General features: G+C 46.3%; 1 protein-coding gene across 1 annotated transcript in view; it reads left to right on the top strand.

Moving 5' to 3' along the window:
* LOC146177518 (AP-5 complex subunit mu-1-like) overlaps positions 1 to 14,588 on the top strand; it is a 49,652-nt gene extending 35,064 nt beyond the window's left edge. Inside the window, exons 11-14 of the mRNA XM_084580491.1 lie at positions 2,790 to 2,875; positions 6,271 to 6,389; positions 11,037 to 11,133; positions 14,447 to 14,588. Of these exons, the coding sequence (XP_084436617.1) occupies positions 2,790 to 2,875; positions 6,271 to 6,389; positions 11,037 to 11,133; positions 14,447 to 14,544 (400 nt within the window). The 3' untranslated portion in view covers positions 14,545 to 14,588. The remainder of the gene's footprint in view (positions 1 to 2,789; positions 2,876 to 6,270; positions 6,390 to 11,036; positions 11,134 to 14,446) is intronic.
* The last annotated feature ends 9,182 nt before the right edge of the window (positions 14,589 to 23,770 follow it).

Raw genomic sequence — 23,770 nt, 5'->3', positions numbered from 1 at the left:
GTATCGTTTTTTCGCATCGTAAGTGCCGTCACAAGCCGATTTCTGTATATCGAATTATCGATATATCGAACTATTTCGCAATCCCCTTCGAGTTCGACATATCCGGGTTCGACTGTATCTGCAAACTTAGTAATCTCATCTACCCACCTAACTTTGTGCCACCCCCTACTACGCTTGCCTTCCCTTTAAATCCACTTCGTTACTTTTAACAATCTTTGGTTACCTTGTCACATCACATGGCTATGCCTGTTTCATCTTTTGGAATTCAGATCAGATGACAGCAACTCATGTTTGCTCTCTGACCCACTCAGCTTTCTTCTCATCTCTTAATGTTGCACCTGTCATTTTCCTTTCCACAACTCTGTACATTGCACTGAATTTCATTGCCTCTCGAATAGCCTGCACAAATGAAAGGTGGCGCAAGTTAAAGGCCCACAGAAACGGTCACCAAGAAGGGTAAACAATGCCATAACTGATAGATATTGAACCACCCATCATTCTCCCGCAAAAATTTCGATCTAGCTTCTGCAACACCAGAGATATCGGCGATTAGAAATGGCCCTTACAATTTTCCCTCTCAACTCGTACGCCGAAGGGAGTCATAAAAAAAAATAAAGAATACAAGCAAGTTCACAGCTTCGTCCAGAAATGTGTCACTTCGACGAACTTCCGGTTGCCGCGCGCTCGCTCGCTGGCATACTCGGGCCAACCCGTCCTCGCTCGCACCCACCTGAGAAGTTTGCCAGTTCGCGCAGCGTAACCGTGGTAACAAAACCGTGGTTAGCCCATGTTACACAGCGGGCCAAATCATGGTTACACCACTAACCGTGATTATCGCAAACCGAGCTTGGTGACCTCGATTTGAGTCATTAACCGAGGTTATGGCGGCGTCTGTTGACGGAGGCTACTCGTCGGTGCCCGAGTGCGCGAAACATACGAGCGGGTCTGCTTCACAAAGTTATTCATTTGCCCACTGTACCACATTTAAAGATCAATATATAGAATATGCGGTGTCTACTGTGCCGCCCGACGTCTTCGATTACGGCCGACAGCGCAGCGACTGCGTACTGAAGCCTTGTCCTGCCTGCAGTATCGTTTGAACGGCTTGTTGCTGAGCAGAACATCAACAATGGCGCGGTACACGAGTTTGTAACAATGAAAGTACACGAGTTTGCAATGCTTGCAGCATGAGATGCCGCGAGCAGGCTGAGGTACGTTACACTTTACCGTAGGGGTGAGGTGCGCGGTGAACGACGGTGCCGTGCGTGACCGTCCCTAGTCGTCGCTAGGCCTAAATTGTTTCGCTTCGAAGCCGCGATGGTTGACACTTTGGAACTGATCAGCGCTGTCGTAAATCGTCTACTTATGGAACTGCCTTATTGTGAATTCTATCCTGCCATAGTAAAAGAATCATAGGATTAACTCTGGCGACGCATTAATCGCAGAGCTAGTACGAGCAGATCGGATCAGCCGAAATGCACCAGCGGCAGCTGGCTTGAGCAGAAACTTGCTTATATCACGGTTATCGCTCTTACCAGCAATTTGTTGCTGGTCAACAATCCTCACGAAGGCTTCATACTTGATATTCGGCTCAGTATTCCAGACGCCAGCAAATTTTAGCACGCCTTATTTCGGACATCGGTGCTAACGGTCACCGTGGCGTTCGCATACGGTATGCGGGAGGAGGGGCTGCAGCGGCGGTGTTTATGGCGGTCGAGGAGGTGCTGCCATCGTGCGGGGCTTGACTGCCTGAGGAGGCGCCTGAGGAGCTCGCGCAACGCACGAGCAGACGACTTTCGCAGCTACCGGAAGTGACATCATGGCTGCAGTGGCCACAGCGAATGGCAGCTTATAGCAAGCCTTTCCAGTCAACTCACCCGTGACGTCACGGTTTAAGAAAATAGTTCCATGCGACACCGCCAAGCGACAACCTCTTTGCCTGCGAATTTCAAAAAATGCTTTTTTTATAAAATAATAAATCACTGGCTTTGTTCCAAGGCGTTACACTTTGGGTTAATGCTCAAAAGGATTCGTTCTACACACTGAACACGTTTATCGGTGGCTTCTTGGTGACCGTTTCTGTGGACCCTTAAAGGGCCACTGTCCGGGGAAGGCCCTTTTAAGAAAAGGCGCCCAGTGTTTCGATCAGGTACCGGAGAAAGTCTGTGCAAAATTCTACAGCTACACGCGCGCCGCAAAGCATCGCAAATACAATTCAAAGCTCCCTCATGCTCTGCTTTGAGAAGCCAGCTTCACCGCTTCCTGCGCTGGCCCGACGGGCCCCGATAATGACGTACGTACCGGGAACGACGTCCATTGGTCCGTCTCGCTGACTGACGGGAGAAGGATGGGTGTCTACCGTTGCAGCGTGCTTTTCCCTCGCCACGGCCAAACTGAATCCAGCGGCGCGCGCTCCCTCGACCGTTTTTTTTTTTTCGCGCTCGCGGAGAGCCACGCCCCACCTCCCGCCAAACGCGGAGGAGGAAGGGGAATTTGTATTGTGGAGGCTAGACGACCTCGGGCAGGAGAGTGAAAAACCTTTGCGAGGGAACGGAAGCAGAGAGGCAGGATAGAATCGGGTGATTGCGGTGGCTGTAACTGCGTTATTAGTTACTCTTTTCAAAAACATTTTGCGGCCTTGCGTTCCAGGGGCGAAGTCTCACAGTCACCGGGGAAGAAAATATTTTCGACCGGAGGGTGGACAGTGGGCCTTTAAGCTAATGTGAATGACAAGTGATACTTTACTTGTGCCTGCAGCAGCCCAGTGAGCACAGTCCTTCCCATTGCAGGGGCTGCATTCGGAAGTCAAGCCTGACGCCCAGCTGTGGCAGCGTCTCCTTGACCAAGGACAAGTTCAGCCTCCTATGGGCAGTCGGTGAGTTGTCCCCACTGCTTAATCTGAGTTGGCCGCTGTTGGTATGGCAGGAAGCAAATTCGGCAACATGCTGTCGCATTGCAGTGTCTGTGATTGCTTTCTGGTAGACAGTGAAAGCAGTGGTGAGGCAGCCGCTTGCTTGATTTTATTTTTCTCATGAGTTCCTGGCTGATGGGAGGAATACATTTCTCTGGAATGTGTCTTTTGTACAGTACAAATAAGTCAAGTCAGTCGAACCAGTTGATAGTCAAGTTTCTAAGCTCGTGTATCTGTTTTTGTCTGCATTTAACAGCAAAAGTGCTGACAAGAGGGACGTTGACATTTCGGCCACATTGGTTGCTTACCCTTGATTGTTGTCACACTAATTGAAAAGGACTGCAGACTGCCTTTTTGGTTGCTTATGAACTTCTTAGATCTTGCTTTGTTGTTTATGCGCTTTAACTACATGGGGAAATGAAAGCTTGCTTGACAGGTAATTAACAGCATGTCAGGGAAAAAACTGATATTTGGAATTTCCCGACTATTCACAAATTACCGAATACTCTGGAAAATCTCAAACTCGCTGCAGTTTCAGCACACTGTGCGCAATGAATGATGGCGTGGACTGTGCAATGAATACCATCCTCAAAATGCATTGGAGTTGTTTTGCGAAGAGGGCCTTCCCGACAATGTGCACAAAGCGAAGAACTTGAAAAACCTAGAAGAAACATTGTCCTCACTTTGGTTTCATTTCATATGTAGTTGGCCAATTGCAGGCGATCATCAGATGAAGTTACTGTAATGCAAACAGTTTCTGGCAGTTTCTTCTTTAGGCTCTTTGATAATTTGAGCTTTTGACTTATTTGGATAATTTATATGGTCCCTTGAAGTCCGAATTAATGAGAGCTTACTATACAATAGGCATAGGCACTCAGCTAGTGAGCCAAGGGGCCCAGGTTCCATTCCGTTCGTGGCAGCCATATTTCGATGCAGGCAAAGTTCAAGGCCTTGATGCGCTGTCACAACTCGGCGCAAATTAAAGAATCCCATGTAATTGAAATTATTCAGAACCCTGCCGGGGTGGCACAGTGGTTACAGTGTTCGACTTCTGTTCCCAAGGACGCGGGATCGAATCCCGGCTTCGGTGGCAGCTTTTCAATGGAGGCGAACAGCAAGGCGCCCGTGTGCTGTGCGATGTCAGTGCACGTTAAAGAACCCCAGGTGGTCAAAATTTCCGGAGTCCTCCACTACAGCGTCTCTCATAGGCTGAGTTGCTTTGGGACGGTAAACCCCACAAACCAAACTAAATTATTCAGAGTCTTCTGCTACGATGTCCCTCATAACCTGAGATGCTTTGGGACATTAAACTGTACAAAAACTCAAAAGCAGGCAGTGAGCATTCTCTAGTCTTTTGTGGAGGCATATTGTGGTGGTTTTCTATGTAAAAAAGTAGGTGGCAACTGAAAGCAGACACACATTTAGGATTTTATGTTTCTTCCAGTTCTGCCTCCTGCAAAAAGAAATATAAAAAAATGTTTCTGTTTCTTCTAAATTTCCATTTGTCCCTTTCAGTCTCCACATCTCTAGTAGCGGGCCGCTGCAAAATGTTCACGATGCGTATAGGGCAATTTGTGATTGCAGCCTCGGTGATGCTGCTTCCAGTGCATGCATGGAGCATGATTAATCACGAGTTCAACGACCTGTGGGCAGCACACAGTGCTCGAGGTTTCGGTCGCAGTTTGCACTTTGGTATCATCTGTAGTGGCTTGGAAAGTGTTTGGATCATTCGAAATACTGCACATTGTACACTGTGCACTCCAGCCAGGAAAATGCTGTGGATGCGCATCGAGTGGATTCATTGCACCTATATTCTGCCGACATGTAAGAAGCACAACAAACGAACATTGTACTGGCAAACGTGAGAGCGGACCATAAGGATTAGCATATGATCATCCTCTCACATAGCTGGAGTGAGCTTTAGCATCTGCGAACGTTTGACGCGCGTTAACGTCTTGTTGAGTATCTCAAGGAAGGCGAAAAAATGTTAGAAGGGCTGGCAGTGGATGGATAGTTGCAGTCTACCATCATAATTCTTGCATTCAAAAGCATGCTGTCAGAACCTTGCATTCAGAACTTGGTAATTAAGCTTGAAGATTGAGGTTGTTAGGAGTAGTTCAGCATAGGAGGGAAAACTAAGATTATTTAAACATGGGCTCAGTAAAAGCACATGTAAAATGTTATGAAAAATGTTGAATTGGGTGAGTTTGTAGATATTCATAATGTAAACAGCACTAACTACAAGGGACAAGAAAAGAAGAGTGTACACAGTATGAGCGCTGACTCGCAACTAAAGCTTCATTCACTAAAACCTTCATTTATAAAGGAACAATCGAAAGAAAGATGACAAAAAAAATAATGAACACTAAAAACTTGACAGGTATGTTCGTAACACCATCAGGAACTCCCGAGATAAGCAGTCTCTCTATCGCCGAGCAAAATGGTTAGCTTGCTGATGCAATTCTGTTGATCCTTTGCGGTATGGAAAGCCTCGACAACCTCCCGTGTCGTCTGATCTCTGTGGGTGTACAGTACACGTGTGTGGTTAAACAATGCAGTGCACTTTTTCCTTTTCATCACTTTACACTCCAGACAATATTTAATCAAATGTGAAAAGTAATTCCCATTGTTTAAATTATTCTCGTGTTCCTGTAAGTGCTTGTTAAGGCACCGCCCGGTCTGACCGATCTAAACGGCTCCTGCGGACATAAACAGCTCTGCAAGAAAGGGGAACACTATGAACACCTGTTCTACGTGTTTACAGTGTTCCTCTTTCCTGCGGAGCCATTTATATTGATCAGACCGGGTGGTGCCTTAACAAGCTCTTACAGGAACACGCGAATAATTTAAATAATAGGAATTGCCATTCACAATTGGTTAAACATTGTCTTGAGTGTAAAGTGATGAAAAAATGCACTGCATTGTTTGATCACACACGTCTACTATATACCCACAGAGATCAGACGACATGAGAGGTTGTTGAGGCTTTCCATATCGCAAAGGACCAACGGAAATGTGTCAGCAAACCCACCGTTTTTGTTGGCAATAAAGAGACTGCTTTCCTCCGGAGTTCTTATGGTGTTACGAGCGTATCTGTTAGGTTTTTAGTGTCGTTTTAATTAGTTGCGAGTCAGCGCTCATTCTGTGTCCCTTCTTCTTTTCTTGTCCCTTGTAGTTAGCGCTGCTTACATTATTAACTGTTCCGATTGTTCCGTTGGCGTTTCCACGTGCCGATTCTGTGACTTCCTGCTTTGAGCACAATAAGGTGGCGTCCAGTGAGACCAGCAGCTGCTTCAGCTTTAAGGTGGTTGCTTAGGTTTTGATGTAGCCTGTTGTGTCACCCTTTTTTTTTCTCTCAGGCCAGAAGTTTCCAGCCTCTTCCCAGGAGGTTTCTCTGACTGGCACGGTCCACTTTGAAGAGAGACCCTCTGACACAAATGAATCTGCCCTCTGCACGGGCCTGACCTCTTATGTACAGGTGAGCCTTGCCTTGGAATGTGTGTGGAAATCTTTCTCTCTCCTTTTTTCTGTATGATTGATGGCAGTTCTCTCGGTGTAGTGAAAAAATAGCAGGCTTTGTGGACGGAGTTGTCCACCCGATCTGTTGGAGCACACTAGGTTGAGATGGTTTTATGTCCCAACTGCGGTTGCAAAGATGTTTTAGATGTATTATTCATTGTTAACTTGTTCAAAGCTTAGAAAATTATCAATCATAAATGAGCTTAGAAAATTATCAATCATGATTGTTTGCAGAGTGAGCTTTGGAGAATGTGGGAGTTTTTCCAAGTGTGGAGTTTGCAGATATTTTCGTTTGTTTGGCAGATAGGGAAAGCTTAGAGCTTAGAACTGAATACCATATTATGGTACGTCATTCTGCAGAACTTGCTGTGTAATAGAATCTTGATGATAAGAATTTCAGATGGTTGTGAAAGAATTGTTATTATCGAAGATTTTATACCTTCCAAAGGAAATAAAATTCCTCTGCAGAAGTGTCTCAAAGAGATTCTTGCAGATCTGTTAAAATCTGAAAACAATTACTTATGGACGTTTGGCCACATTTCACTATTGGCATTGTGTATAGCACTTACTTGAAACATTAATTTGCAACATCAGTGGTGCACAGTCTGAGCATTGCCACTCATTGATCTCATACGTACGGTGCAACAAGGTGTCGGCGATGTACAGGCAGCTTGCCACCACTTAGGGGTGCAGTTGCCACTCACACATTCATGACACCTGTAGTGGTGTTGGGAGAGTGTTTGGCGCATTTCAAAATTGGCATGTTTAAAATTTAGCACACTGTACGCAATGCCATTCTTTCCTGCTGTACCTTTATCCTCACGATTCTACTGTATAAAACATCTTACAGTGTCAGTGTTGTTTCATCTGAAAAATGCATTTTGTGCGATAGTATTAGAATACCAAGAGGAAAGAAAAACCTGTTTTGTCTATAATAATATTCGTTCACTGGCTGGAGTAAAGTGATGTCGTCATTGCTAAAACACTGATTTGTTTTCAGTCTGTTAACACATTGCTAAAAACCTGCATGCTACCGGAGCAGAAGTGGCGAATGTCAGCAGAAGATAATAAGTTTGAAATTTTCTTATCAGTTTCTGTATGCAGAACGTTGCACTTTTGCACTGTTCTTTTTGCTTTTGCAGAGAAATTACAATGGCTTTACGTAGCTGAAGCCTCAGAGAATGAGATTGTAAGAAAACTAAGTACTCGATAACAGAAAAACCAGCAGAAAGGACACTTTCACAAGAAGTGCACAGCATTGTCCTGTGTACGTCATCTGTAAGCGCATCTTTTTCGTGGGTTTCTCTGTTAACTCACAACAACTGGGTCAACAATCTGCACTTCAAAAAGTGCGTAATATTTGTTATACTGCAGTATTACATTCAAAACATTCATTCAAAACAGCAAACCATTGTCACTAACTTCGCACGTGGTAATCCATGTTGGGCCAGAACAGCGTTCAAACTGTTCAGCTCGTCATTGACATGTGTTCCAAGCATGACAGCATGACCAGGAGGGGGTAAGGAAAACAATTATGGTGCAAAGACAGTGAAAGTTAACCCAGGGCAAGTATCTGCATCTTCATTCTGTTTCCTCTCTGTGCTTATGCCAGTCTTTGTGCCACGCCTTTCTTCTGTAATGAACTGATGCCTTGCTTTTATCAGCTTAGGGTTGACATAGGGATAGGGCCATACAGATTGATAACCGTCTGCTTCAGAGGTTTACCTGCGATGAATTAGGCTTTATGCTACTATATCTGGCTCACCTTGTCTGTGGTATCTTGTAACATATTTAATTTTTAACAGTCCCACAAGGTTTTCATGGAGCATGTGACATGGTGGTTAGACATTGTCAGTACATAATGTCTGTCATGAAATCGTTGGAGAAAATTGCATGAGCCTCACAGCACGTTAGATCGCGCTGTGGTGGTGCAGAGTTTAGGGTGCTCGACAGCTGTGCCCAAGAATGCGGGATTGAATTCCAGCCGAGGCGGTCGCTTTTCGATGGAGGTAGAAAAGCAAGGCGTCCGTGTGCTGTGCGACGTCAATGCACGTTAAAGAACCCCAGGTGGCCGAAATTTCTAGAGTCCTCCACTACGGCTTCTCTCATAACTTGAGTCACTTTTGGATGTTAAAACCCGCAAAACCAAACCAAACAGCATATTGCCTCCAGGAAACTTGCACACAACACGGGGATATGCCACTCGGTTAGAAGTGAGTTTGCTTCTTATGAGGATTTCCTTCTGAAGGCAGGAGGCTCTTCCTGAAAACTCCTATGGGTGAAGAAATCCTTCTTTCTTCCCTGATATTTGTTAAATCTATATCGCCGAAGATAGGGATTGGCTGAGCTGTACTGCCAGTACTGAAAAGACAGGATTGAAAGAATTAGAAGTAGCCATCACGAACGCTGTCTCTCTGCATCGCAGTAAGCCATTTGCATAGCTGTCTACCTTTCAAGGTTGCAGAATTGTGTTAAATTTATGGCAACTAGGTTTCTTAAAAAAAAATTGTAGAAGTTTGACAAGCGTTATCCATCTGCCGCACTTGCAGTCGCTGCTGCTGCTGCTTAAGTCTTCACTAGCTTCCATGCTTGGTAAGCGTCTCGGCAATGGGCTAGTTTGGCTTCTCATTGTTCGATGTCTCGGCAGCCTCTCTGGCACGTCTGTGGCTCTAACAAGATGGCGTATGTGCATGATGCGTTTACCTAGGTTAAATGAGGGAATGGCACAGATGGAACTTAATGAAGATGATAATGTTCACTGTACAGTGAACGAGTATGTTACAGTTGGAACTTGATTAGGATGGTGATGTTTACTGCGCAGTGCGAGAGAGTGTTGCAGTTTTACACGAGGCGCGATTGGCTGTGGCAATGCCATATAACGTTCTCTTGCCTGGACGCAAGGTTGAAGATGATCACGCTTGCTGCACAGCACGGGAGTTCGAGGTCACAGTTGCGCTATTCATGGAGCATTGGGTTTGTACATGAGAGGAGTACAGTTGAAGCTTTTTAAGGTGTCACCGTCTTGGTCACTTTGAGACTGGTTTGACTACCATAAAATTCCGAGCAAGTGCCCCCCCTCTCAAGAGCCGAAATTGCAGGAAAAGTGGAGGGCGGTGTTTTCCTGGAAGGGCACCGAAATTCAAAACGGCGACAATTTTTTTCCCGCTAGAAAACATTCAGCACAGTGCGTATCGATTTCAAGCTTATTTTTCTCTGATCGAACTGAACGGAGATCGGCGTGCTGCCGGCGAGTCTTCTCACTACGTTGGCGCCAATGTATTATAGGCACTATAGACCTTTTCACGACCCTTAGGGAAACCGGTTTGACTGGTCTGAGAACAAGGTGGGGGGGAGAATCCGCAGCTTTTTCCTGTGTTATGAGCACAGCCCAGTCTCCAATATGGCAGCGCCCTTTGGCCAATTTTGAAAAGGTCTATAGCTGGTGCAAACTCGGTGCCTGGTGACGTTTCCTCTCGGCGCGCTATTTAAATATATTCCCGGTTGTCTTATTGCTTTCGGTGCCAGCTCCTTTGGTCGCTCGCATCTGATATCTATCTTGCAGTCGTCGTCTGATGCCAGCCGTCAACCTTTGGGCATGTGCCAATCTGGGCGAGTCAGTGCATGCTGGTGACATTTCTGTTTGTGATGTTTTGAGAGCTCAGATTGGATTGGATTCTTGGACTGTATAGGGTTGGCAGTGTTGCCTGAGTGAGGTGTGTGCTAAGGTTAGGGCGGGGAAAGTGCGGCGAGTTAGGAAGGGGGGGGGGGGGGGGCGCTTTCTGAGAATGGTGTGGAAATGTGAAATCAGCAGTGAAATTAGAGGGGGCGCTTGCTCGGAATTTTACAGTAGTGCTCATGAAAAGCAGCCTGCAGCAGAGTTTCTTTGTCATGACTTGTAGGCAGTGGTGAACATGAGAACTCTGGCTGCTGCAAACTGTGTAGTCTGAGGGGATCTGATGGCCCTATCATATTGGCTGCATGAAGTGTTACAGTCGCTGACTATATTTTAGGGGCCTACTTTAGAATAAGCATCCACAGGACTATTAGGCATGCTTTTCTATCATTGAACAGTTTGGTTGCATTGTCCAAAGACTTGGAAGACGTAGCCCAATATTCCAAAGAGAATGACTATTCTTATGCGTAACTTCAACTGTGCCAGAGCCTATGCTTTTTGTGTTCTCATGAACTTCAGGGTATATATCTTGATCAGTGTACACAAGGACCACGATTGATAAGAGTTGCGTGTAATTGTGAAGCCTCCACCCTAGAGCCTCCAATACTCTGGGGCTTCTGGGCACCCAGCATCACCTCCCACTAACGAGGCTCAGCCCATCCACGTCCACTCTCTTGAAGCTCCACTCACCTTCACCTTCCAGAACAAACACCCACCCACAGAAATTCTTGTGGCAATGGAGCTAAAAACCAACAATGACATAAGACTGAACAATGCAGCAATGCGATTCAGAGGCAATTTGTGTATAGTAGTGGAATTGTGAAACCAGTACAGCTAATGCATATTTGTAGCATCGCATCGTATGATTGCGTTTGCATTTCTTCTTGTTTTCTTGCGCATGCATTGTTAACTGAGCAGCATGCTTTGTTGCAGGTGGATTTCCGAATGACCCAGCGGACGTTGAGTGGTTGCAGCCTGGACTCCAAATCCATCCTGGTCACACCTCCGGTCAAGTTCAAGCTGTCTCTTGGTAGGCACTGCTGCACTGTCACTGTGCTGTGCTTCTGGCGTTGCCTGCCCAATTCAGTGTTTTGTCTTTTCTTTGGTTAAGTTAAGACTTTTATTTCTATAAGGGTACTGATTTATAGCACAAAATTATTATTTTTCAATCATTTGCACATGTCTGGAAGGTGTTTTTATCGCATACAGCACAGGGCATTTTATACGGGCAGTTTTTAGTGTATCAAAATTGCCAGTGGATGCAGAGAGGAGGCATACGCAATGGGCTTTTTTCCAGTGGCACCCTATGCACATGCCTAACCTTCTCGTCCACCCTGGCAAACATTGTAGCTCAGTTAGCTGCTCATGTTGGAACAGTGTTCGTGTGATCAACAGTGGGACTAACTGTGGTACAATAATTTTATGCAGTGCTAATAGCACTAGCACCTTCCAGGTGCATACTGGTATGTGTGTTGTTTCTGCACACATTGGCCTCGAGAAAAAAGGCACTCTTGTTTGTCAGTATATTTGAGTCGGGGGATCAAGCAAAATAAATGTATCAGTCACAACTTATGGTGCAGACAGTGTGTTTATGGATGACTAATGCCTGTCTGCTCTCCCTTGATAAAGCCACCACTGCTGTTAACTATTAACTGTGTTGTAAAGGAATTCTTGCAGAAAAAGAGCAAGAGCGTTGGCCTCGCAGTCGCTATAGGATTGTCGTAGTGTAAAAAGTTCCGCTGGGGCAGCTCAGGGTAATGTGGAGCAAAGAGCTAATGCAACATATTGCACCATTACAGCCACAACTGGATCGAAACAAAAATAATTGAAGTTCATTGAGAAAACTATGTTCTGCAATGAATTCCGCTTGGGTTAGTGACAGCACTAATGTGCACTTTAGGCATTGGTCAAGCTGTAACCTGAAGCGGTGCAAGAGACAAGATGCTTTCTCTCAGTGTGTGTATTTTATGGGATGCTTTTTTAAGGTGATTTCTTCAAAGTTTCCAGTTAGAAATGGCAGGTTGAAGGTAGATTAAACATTTTCTTTCTTGTTAAAATTTTTAGTCAAACTAGGCATAAAATATTGCTGAGTTCCCTCACTGTTTCAACTGTTTCCCCTTTTTTGTGTCATGTCTGCAACAAGTTAATGCCTTAATTTTCATTCTTCAGTTCTTAGTCAGCTACAGGTGCAGTGCTTAATGATTTCATTGCTCTTTTAACTGAAAGATTGATAAGGTGTTTTGGATATTGAAAACAAAAGAACATGAGAAGAAAATCAGTTACGTATTACCTGCTGCTCATAGCAACAATCACATGGTCGTCCATGAATGTCAAAGAACTGTGTCGTCACTCTTTTTGCAAGTGGATGGAAATAAGTAAAATTTGGCAACCAGGAACTGTAGTAGCCAAGCACACCATGGAAGGAAATTTTCTGCCCCTCCCCTTTTCTCATTCGCTGTAAATGAGGAATGCATTTCCGTAAATTGGAACGTTTTGTGACTTTCACACTCGCTGTGTGACGGTTCTCCGTCAGTCTGTGGAGCTGTTGGTGGATGGTAGGCAGCAGAGAGTAGCGTGCGTAGGGAAGGTAAAGTAGTGGCACACGTGTGCTTTTGCTGTGTTTTTGCAGCAGTTGCTTTGATCTGGCATGATGCTCGTCTGCCAGAATCAAGATGTTTCTTAAGCTGCAGGGGACAAGAAAAACTTAAGGGGACACTTCAGCTCTGGCTTAAGTAAATGAAATAGTAGGATTGACAGAGATCCCTTAGTGGTTCCTCTTCACATGCAGTCACTGTTCTTTGTCCAGATTACCACATGGCTGTGCTTCAATTAAGCGAATACTGCACACACATTGGCCCCACACGCCTCATTGCACTTCGGCTAGGTCAGCATGCCTGCTTCACCTAGCCAGTAGCATGCCTGGCTTTTCACCCGCAGGTTATGAGTTTGAATCACGATGAAAGCATGGAATAACATAACTTTATAAGGATAGCTTGCTCGAGTCATGTGGGGCCCTTTTATTCCTATTAAATGTCCTCTCTTTAATTAATTCCATTCCAGTCTGTGATGTCATGTGTTAAATGGGTTTCATGGTATGCCAATGCTTCCTGGATGATGGTACGTTTTCTGCCATAATATGCTGAATGACAGAAAGGAAGGCCCCAGAGCTAAACCGCACAACCAGTGCTGCCTGCATGCCATCTCCGGTAGCATAGTTACTTTTCTCACCTGTGATCGTTTGTGCTCGCATCGCCAACAGGCAAAGTGTGCTGAAAGCCATGGGACACATTGGCAATGAACACAGAAGGGGAGCAGAGGACCCTGTTTGGGCATGTGCCATGACAGATGTAGGCTATCAAAATGCTGGCATGAGCAAGGCACTGGTGCAAGGTAGTGTTAGCGATTCAGTAATGCAGGAATGCTACTACAGTTGCGACAGAACAGTTTAGATTGTATTTCGCAGGTTTTCAAGTTAGAATAGAGCTGGCTCATGAAAATGAAGCAGTGGGGTTCGGCTGTATTATAAAGTCTCACTCATGCTTTAGTACAGGGAAGGAAATATGCATCTAAAATTTACTGTCACTGCAAAAAAAAGAGATGACATGTTTCACAGTGTCTGCCCCGCTGCAGTGGTGCAGTGGTTAAGATCCCAAACTATTGTGCCGGAGTGCTTGGGCTCAATCCCCACTGCTGACAGTTGCGTTTGGACAGAGGCGAAAGGGAGAGGCGTCCATGTGCTGTGCGATGTCAGTGCATTTTAAAGATCCCCAGCACTACAGCTCCTCTTTCTCTCTCTCTGCTTTCACCCCATTCCTTATTTGCATGGTTCAGGTGTCCACAGAACAAGTGTGACAAATACTGTGCCTTTCCTGTTTTGTGAACCAGTTAATATTATTCATAGTGTAACTACACATTCATTGTTTGTTAGTGACTGAAGCCCAGCCAGTGACTGCTGGTGGTTGTCATTGCACTTTCTGATGACGGGCAAGAGGCACAGAATGCAAGGCAATCACTCTAATATGCCCGCTGAGACAGTCATGTTTTCCTTCTGGTTAGAAAGGGGCATATTTAGTTAAGTTTGCACTACAGGTAACACGCTGACTAGATTTGGCCGCCATCAAGATCTTGTCTTCTGTGCTTATCTTGTCCGGGGAACCTGAGTGTAGAAGTGAAAGATTTTTATTCTACAAGTGGGGATTAATTGATGTTCTGCTTGAAGTAGATGATGTGGATGATAGTTCATTGTTTGCTTTTCATAAGATGTTTTAGTGCTCATTTTTTAGAAATATTGGATGTTCTGGTGGTGACGTTGGATGAATAAAACTTCTTCCTCTTCGTTACAGACTACGAGGTGCGCTCGTTGGAATACCGAATATGGAACAAATTTGGTGAAGTTCCCTTTGCTACGCCAGCAATGACTGCGGACTCCGTTGAAAACTGATGACCAGTTATGTTTATATAGAGTGAAATAAATTGGATTATTCATATGCTGTCGCCTGCTGATGGTCTGCAGAGCCTTTCTTGCTCTGCTTTTGACTAGCTACTGCATATGGCAGCGGGCACAACATATTCCTACTTTCAATAGTTATTGTTAAATTAGACACTGTACATATTTTAATTTGCTTTAAAATGGGGGTGTGTGAAAATAAAACTTTCTAATATTAGTATTTAAAAAAATGTTTCAAAATATTGAATACCTGATAGTGAAAAAAAAATAGAAAATAGCAATTTGTCTTTTTTGTTTAAGAATTGAACATATTTACAAAAAAACAACTAGAATTTCGAAGGGGTACTATATAGATAATTGAACAATCCAGTATGAATATTATATAAGATTCGATATATTGTTTTATTGTACAGGATAGATTGTGCAAAACCGGATGTAGTTGTTATATCATTGCCAAATACAGTAAACTCGTTAATTCAGGCTTCAAGGGAGTGGAAAAGTTAAAAAAGTTCTAATTATCGAATGGACCTAAAAACTGCCAAAAATCATTGCCATCATAGCAATTTTACCTAATGAGCCTCGCTGTTGTGTAGTGGTTAGGGCATTCTACTGCTTTAACCAAGGATGCTGGGTCAAATCAGAGCTTTGGCAGCTGCATTTTGATAGAAAGCAACAAGCCACCCTTGTGCTGTACGATATCAGTGCACGCTAAATAACCAAAAATTTCCGGTGCCCTCCACTACAGCATGTCTCATAGCCTGGGTCGCTTTGGACCATTAAACCCGATAAATCAAACGAAACTTATATCTAATGAAGACCAGCATGGTTGGCTGCAGTGAAATGAGGCTCGAGTAAAATGTTTTTCCCGGTATCATGCTTAATTTAACGTTCTTAATTACAGCGTACATTCTCGTGCCTGCAGATATGCGGGAGCACTTGTAGGCGGGCCAGGGCAATCAATAGGTGTGTGCTCCTTGCCGAAAATAAGCAATAAACTAGGTACATAACATGAAATGCAATAAAATAGCAAAACCCTGTTTGCATTGTATGCTTTGTAGTTTGCCTAACAACCAGTTTCTAGCTTGTAATTTCACTTGAGCGAGAAATCGACTGTACAATTTTATTTGGCAGTCTATTAAAGTAACAGGGAGCATAATAGGCACAACTTTTTCCATAGCTGGTGTAGTCTAAAGAGTTCGTTTCTGTGAAACACTTGGTTTTTCCCGAGGTCGCTTGAATTTACTACAGAAAAGTTTGTAATAGCTACAAAAGCAGAAAGATCCCATCAGAGGGCAGATTTCTGCATTTAATAGCTTAGCACTCTCATCCAAGTTTTTGGTACAGCTCCACAAAATATTTGTGATTTGGTGCAGCAATTTATTTGCCTGAATTCGCCCTAAGCTCTCAAACATTTTTGAGTGCACTTCGGACCACAAGTGCGATGAGGCGAAAGCCACGCGTGGAATCACAGTCCTCCACTATTGCTCCACTTTCCGTTTTACTCTCTTTCCCCCCTTTACCGCGTTTAGGTGTCCACGTGGAAGTGACAGACACTGCTGTTGTTGTGGCTGTAGGAAGAAGGAAAAGAAAATGCACGGGCCTGCTACTGGCTATGTAACTGAGCCACCTCCGCTGCCTTTTTTATTGCGGAAGCAATACTACTTTCACTTTTCAGCCCTTCGCGTAGCGAGGCGGTAGCTACCATTGACCTTTAGCGTAACCTTTGGCACGCCGCCAGCACAGCTGCGCAAACACAGGGGCCCCAACTCGCGCCGTCAACTCGCGAGGCGGTAGCTACCAAACATGGCCTAACGCCCGCTCCCTCCGTGAGGGAGCGCTACAGCCGGAGTCACATCATCCCATCTGCCGCAAAAACAGGGTCCCCAACTCGCGCCGTCAACTTGCGAGACGGTAGCTACCAACTGTGGCCTAACTTACCGCTGGGGGTGCAACGTTGGATACTATAGGAGGTGGCCTAGCTGCAGGTGGAGCCAACGCAATCTTCAGGGATGCTTTCATTTCTGCTGGCGTTGCAGCCGGTGCCGCAGCGGCAGTTGTACATTCTGCCGTAACCTCGCCAACAACCCAGTATATCGTTGCAGCCACGGCACTCCTTGCCTCGCTTCTAGTTATACATAGAACCAGATAGCACCCCGCAATAAATAGTTGAACCTATGCCGTGGCCAGAGTGAATCACTGCATCCACAAACACCTCAACCAGCGGCGTAGTCATAGCTAAATTGCTTTCGCAATTACCAGGCTTAGCCAAGCTAAGCCACTGCCAATTTTTTAAAAACTGATTAGTAGGAAGGGAGAGGCGTGCTAACTGTAACTTGTTTTCTGTGGACAGCTCTTAACTGATTTATTTATAGGAAGGGAACGACGCGGTAACTGTCTCACTTGTTTTCTGTGGACACCGCAACCGCGCCGTAAGGGAAGGGAGGAAGATGGGAGATAAAGTAGAAAGGGAGAAAGAGGAGCCGTAGTGGAGGGCTACGGAGTAATTTCGACCACCTGGGGATCTTTAACATGCGCTGACATCGCACAGCACACGGACGGCTCTTCGTTTCGCCTCCATCGAAACGCAGCCGCCGAGGTCGGGTTTGTGGACAGCTCTGAGAGAGATTGATTTATAGGAATGGAAAGGCGCGGTAACTGTCTCACTTGTTTTCTGTGGACACCTCAACCGCGCCGTAAGGGAAGGGAGGAAGGTGGGAGTGAAAGTGGAAAGAAAGAAAGAGGAGCCATAGTGGAGGGCTGCGGAGTAATTGAGTAATTTCGACCACCTGGGGATCTTTAACGTGCGCTGACATCGCACAGCACACGACCCCTCTTCGTTTCGCCTCCATCGAAACGCAGCCGCCGAGGTCGGGTTTGAACCCCGGTGCTCCGGCACAGCAGTCCGGCGTCTTACCACTGCACCACCCCGGCGGGGCTGTGGACAGCTGATTTATTTATAGGAAGGGAAAGGCGTGGTAACTGTCTCACTTGTTTTCTGTGGACACCGCAACCGCGCCGTAAGGGAAGGGAGGAAGGTGGGAGTGAAAGTGGAAAGAGAGAAAGAGGAGCCGTAGTGGAGGGCAACGGAGTAATTTCGACCACCTGGGGATCTTTAACGTGCGCTGACATCGCACAGCACACGGACGCCTCTTCGTTTCGCCTCCATCGAAACGCAGCCGCCGAGGTCGGGTTCGAACCCGGGTACTCCGGCACAGTAGTCTGGCGTCTTACCACTGCACTACCCCGGAGGGGTTGTGGACAGCTGTGATTTATTTTTTTAAAAACTAATTTATTTATAGGAAGGGAAAGGCGCGGTAACTGTCTCACTTGTTTTCTGTGGACACCGCAACCGCGCCGTAAGGGAAGGGAGGAAGGTGGGAGTGAAAGTGGAAAGAGAGAAAGAGGAGCCGTAGTGGAGGGCTACGGAGTAATTTCGACCACCTGGGGATCTTTAACGTGCGCTGACATCGCACAGCACACGGACGAGAAGTTTCGATTCCATCGAAACGCAGCCGCCGAGGTCGGGTTCGAACCCGGGTACTCCGGCACAGTAGTCGAGCGTCTTACCACTACAACACCCCGGCGGGGCTGTGGACAGCTGATTTATTTATAGGAAGGGAAAGGCGCGGTAACTGTCTCACTTGTTTTCTGTGGACACCGCAACCGCGCCGTAAGGGAAGGGAGGAAGATGGGAGTGAAAGTGGAAAGAGAGAAAGAGGAGCCCTAGTGGAGGGCTGCGGAGTAATTTCGACCACCTGAGGATCTTTAACATGCGCTGACACCGCACAGCACATGGACGCCTCTTCGTTTCGCCCCCATCGAAACGCAGCCGCCGAGGTCGGGTTCGAACCCGGGTACTCCAGCACAGTAGTCGGGCGTGCTGTGGACAATTGATTGATTGATTTATAGGAAGGGAAAGGCGCGGTAACTGTCTCACTTGTTTTCGGTGGACACCTCAACCGCGCCGTAAGGGAAGGGAGGTGAAAGTGGAGAGAGAGAGAGAGAGAGAGGACAACCGCGCCGTAGGGGAAGAGAAGAAAGAGAGAGTGAAAGTGGAAAGAGAAGAAGAGGAGCCCTAGTGGAGGGCTGCGGAGTAATTTTGACCACCTGGGGATCTAACGTGCGCTGACATCGCGGCTTCACTGATGGGGCTGGGACAGGTAGGTCACTGCCGCTTGCGGCGGGGGCTACCCAGCCACAGAATTTTTTTCTGTTGTAGGCCGTCATTGCACCCGCCACCGTTTCGGTGGTGGACGACGGCCGTTGTTGCGGCGCGCGTTTCTCTCCCTCTTCCTTTTATTCTCTACTTTCTCTTCTGTCTGCACGAGGCAGCAGAGGTGGCTCAGCTACAGAGCCAGTAGCAGGCCTGTGTATTTTCTTTTCCTTCTTCCTACAGCCACGACAACTACGCTGACTGACATCGCACAGCACACGGACGCCTCTTTGTTTCGCCTCCATCGAAACGCAGCCGCCGAGGTCGTGTTCGAACCCGGGTACTCTAAAACAGTAGTCGGGCGTCTTCCACTGCACCACCCGCGATCGCGGGTGCAATGACGGCCTACAACAGATAAAAAAATGGGTGGCTGGCTAGCCCTCGCTACAAGCGGCGTTGACCTACCGTCCCAGCCCCGAAGGCCTAGGAACAGCCTCTCGACAGATGCCTTTTTAAGGCGAAAGTCCTTCTAGGCTTCTGTGCCGAGATCTGTCACATTCCGCGACATGTACATGTTCTTTGTCTAGCGCTCCTGTTGTTGTGGCTGTAGGAAGAGAGAAAAGAAAATGCACGGGCTTGGTACTGACTCTGTAGCTGAGCCACCTCTTCTGCCTCGTGCACACAGAAGAGAAAATAGAGAAGAAAGAAAAGGAAGAGGGAAAGACGCGCGCCGCAACAACTGCCGTCGTGCACCACCGAAGCGGTGGCGGTTGCAGTGACGGACTACAAAAGATGCAAATTCGGACAAGCTAGCCCCCGCCTCAAGCGGCGGTGACCTACCTGTCCCAGCCCCATCAGGCGAGACCGAATTGTCTATTCTGTAGCGCTCCAGCCATCTGCAATTCCACACTTAAATTTAAAGGCATGCCAAGGAACGCCACGCTGCTGTTGTGGCTGTAGGAAGAAGGAAAAGAAAATGCACGGGCCTGCTACTGGCTCTGTAGCTGATCCACCTTCGCTGCCTCGTGCAGACAGAAGAGGAAATAGAGAAGAAAGAAAAGAAAGAGGGAGAGAAAGACGCGCGCGCAACAACGGCCGTCGTCCACCACCGAATCGGTGGCGGGTGCAATGACGGCCTACAACAGATAAAAATTCTGTGGCAGGCTAGCCCCCGCCGCAAGCTGCGGTGACCCACCTGTCCCAGCCCCATCACGAAATTCAACAACGCCACGCGACAGGAGCGATGGTGTATATCACTCGAACACTTGCTGGAGACAGTGCGACAGGTACTGCGCCTCTCCTTTCTTGCAAATTGATGATAATTATATGTAGCACAACGAAGGAACGTCGATAAGGGGCAAATTATAGAAGGGTAAGGCTTTCACCGCGCGACAGGAGCGATGGTGTATATCACCCAAACACACTTGCCGGAGACAGTGCGACAGGTACTGCGCCTCTCCTTTCTTGCAAATTGATGATAATTATATGCAGCACAACGAAAAAAACTGATTTATTTATAGGAAGGGAAAGGCGCGGTAACGGTCTCACTTGATTTCTGCGGGCACTGCAACCGCGCCGTAAGGGAAGGGAGGAAGATGGGAGTGAAAGTGGAAAGAGAAAGAGGAGCCGTTGTGGAGGGCTACGGAGTAATTTCGACCACCTGGTGATCTTTAACGTGCGCTGACATCGCACAGCACACGACGCCTCTTCGTTTCGCCTCCATCGAAACGCAGCCGCCGAGGTCGGGTTCGAACCCGGGTACTCCGGCACAGTAGTCGGGCGTCTTACCACTGCACCACCCCGGCGGGGCCACAACGAAGGAACGTCGATAAGGAGCAAATTATAGAAGGGTAAGGCTTTCGCCGTTAAGAAGAATGAACGTCGATAAGGAGAAAATTATAGAAGGGTAAAGCTTTCGCCGTTAAGAACAATGATAATAATTGGTTCGCAGGAAGGGAAAGATGCAGTATCTGTCGCACTTGTTTGTGTGGACACCTAAACGGAAGGGAGGAAGGTGGGAGTGAAAGTGTAAAAGAGAAAGAGGAGCCCTAGTGGAGGGCTACGGAGTACTTTCGACTACCTGGGAATCTACCCACCTGAAACAAATTCTTTTTTAATGAGGAGGAGTGGAACACCTCTTATGCGTTCCCATGAACAGTCACTGAACATCCACTATACTAGATATCTGATGTCCATATGATGCTCGAAATGTTGATATTATATCGACATAACATCCATAGAATGTCCATTTTGACACTTGAGGACCCCCATATAATGCCCACAGCATGTCTACAGACAATAATAATGAGATTTTAAATGATATTGTGTGGATATTAAACAGTGTATTTTTAGGTGCTGTGAGTTGTGCATTAGGAGTACCCTGCTTTATAATAAGCAAGTAATTGCTGAATAATGTCCACCCAAGCATAACCATAAGGCTCCACTTGGGTGGACATTGTTGTGCAGTTACTAACATCCTGCAAATATACTTTTCCTGGGATATCCTCTAAATACATCTGAAATGCACTATCCTAGCATAATTGATTTCATACTTTGCAGCGACTGCTGAAAATTATAAACAAAAATTGTTGTACCCGTCATGTTTATTTGGCCATTCATGTTTTATTTTGCCTCCGTGATATCAGGTCCTGGGTGCACACTGATGACATGTAAATATACAAAATCACATATTTAAATATATGCTGCATAGTACCGGCAGCACATTTAACACAAATATGAAAAAAAAGTACCATGGTGGGTATGCTGTGAAGGAATCATGTTCATTGATGCAACCTGAGCTTGGAAAAATAAACTCAGCAGCAGTCAAAATACATTGTAATTGTATTCTAAACAAGCACATTCGTGGAGATAGCACTGCATTCTTCACAAATCTTGAATAGCCATGACAAAAACTTTAATTGTAAATGCGCTGCAAAAAGGGGTAACGACAGCCCTTTTAACACAAACATGAAAAAAAAAGTGAATGGGTATCCTGCGAAGAAAACATGTTCATTGGTGTAATTATACCAACAATATACACATACATACAATGTAAACATAAGCTCGGCTTCGCACAGTGGAAATGGTCTTGATGCAATCTTTCAGTGTTCCCAGAGCAACATTTTAAAAAGCATTATGTGTAAGAAAAAACATACAAGACCCCCAGGATCCCTCAATATGACACGAGTTAAATGAAAGGAATCTTCAAGGAATGAACACCAAAATATTTTAGACAATGTTGAAAAACTATTAAATTCAGGAAACTGTAGCTGACTTCCAAACAAGAGCAAAAGCATGGCAGATTTAAACTTCAAAAATTTCACAGCTATCAAGACTCAGGCCGTTCTGTAATTTGTAGATAACGTTCAATCTTTCTTGAATGCCTGCAATAGGGAACCCAACCTCAAGTTTGGCTGCGCGACTGCAGCGCACCCTCCTCCGCAAGCGGCAAAATTTTGAAGCATTGGTCTGGCGCAGCGCTGATGCGGCGCTTGACCGAAGGTGTTGTGCTGCTCGCGTCGCTCGCGTTACCTCTCTTTGTGAGTGCGGGCGCCGGCCCGCCGCCGTGGCTTCGCAGGCGTGCAAACAGGTGTCACAGAGTTTAAAACATCGCTGGTTTTATTGCGTGTGGTAGCGTGGCACAGCGGTTACTTCAAATGGGCCTGGGTCCACACTACGCATACTACGTGTTGTGGGATGGATGGATGGATGGAATATAGGCGCGTTCCCTTTGGAACGGGGTGGTAGCAGTAGCTATCATGCTCATTTTTCTCCCTATATCTTAATTATTGATTTAGATTAGTTAACTAAAATATCATTCTATTTATTCATTTTTGTTTCTACATTACTAACATTATGTCACTTCTCTGCTTTTAAGCCACCAATCTTCCATTCGTTTTTTGCTAGTTTCCACCGCCGGTTTATTCACCCGGCCACTAGTATCTCTAAACCCCAGAGCTTCAGGAACAGTGATTGCGCCTGCATCAACTTCCGGATGGATGCCATTACATTCGAGTATAATATGGTCAATTTTATGCGAAGCATATTGCTAGAGGTAAACCACAGCCCTTCGTGACGGTTACACGCCGTGCAAAGAATGTGGAATGCTACGTCACACCACGTGATACGCTGACGTCACGACAGAGGAGAGACGGGGGTCCAGCTCGCGCCATCGGCTGCGGTTGCACGCCGTGCGGACCACGTGGTATGGTGACATCTCCATCGTTCGTCGGTCATCTTCAGTTTGCCCCACTTGTGCATCTGTGTATCGGGTATGACATTGGTAGCGGTATCGTTTGGAGGTAGTCCCATCTTTGCTCTTGTAATGGCGTTCTTATAGCGAGGTACGCGCTCATACGCACTACCTTCGTTTCTTTGTCTAGGTAACAAAACAAATTGCGCGATTTGGTTTTGTACAGTTTCCGTAGGGACCGCTTTATCGGCTTTGGCGGTGTAATTGAAGGACCACCATGACGGTGATATGGCTCGAAGGGTATACATGAGGTGACCTCACAGCCATGCTTGGTGAAGACGTAACGAGCGTTGGTGCACGTCAAATTGGGAGAAATTTAGAGAGCACCGTCAGAATCAATCCGCAGAGCCAAGGGAAACACTAGAGGACTGGGTCCAACGCCTCCTTAACGATAAGGACTTCCACACACAACATTACACAACACAGCAAGACGTCCCAATGCTCGACACGAAGAAGGCTCATTTAATAGAAGCCCACGCCAGCTTAACCAAACGTCTCACCATTCAGAAGCACAATAAGAAACTTCAGCGGAAAGTACGAGATCTTGCCGCACAGATTGAGGAACATGGCAACCAGCTGTGCCGCCAAAACTGGACGCAAATATGTGAAGGGTTACGAGGAAACCTTACCACCGACCGCGCATGGCAACTGCTCAAACACCTTCTAGATCCCACCCAAAGCAAGATAATCCAACGTAACACTATCGCACGCCTAACTCACCAGCACAAAGATGACACGCAGTCACTGTTAGTGCAACTCAAACATATATACAGCACCCCGGGACAGCCGCAACGGCTACCACCGTATGCGGGCTC

The sequence above is a fragment of the Amblyomma maculatum genome, chromosome 10 (assembly GCF_055883805.1).
Source record: "Amblyomma maculatum isolate TAMU_Amacu chromosome 10, ASM5588380v1, whole genome shotgun sequence".
Classification (NCBI taxonomy): Eukaryota; Metazoa; Arthropoda; class Arachnida; order Ixodida; family Ixodidae; genus Amblyomma; species Amblyomma maculatum.
This window is presented reverse-complemented; position numbering and strand designations above follow the sequence as displayed.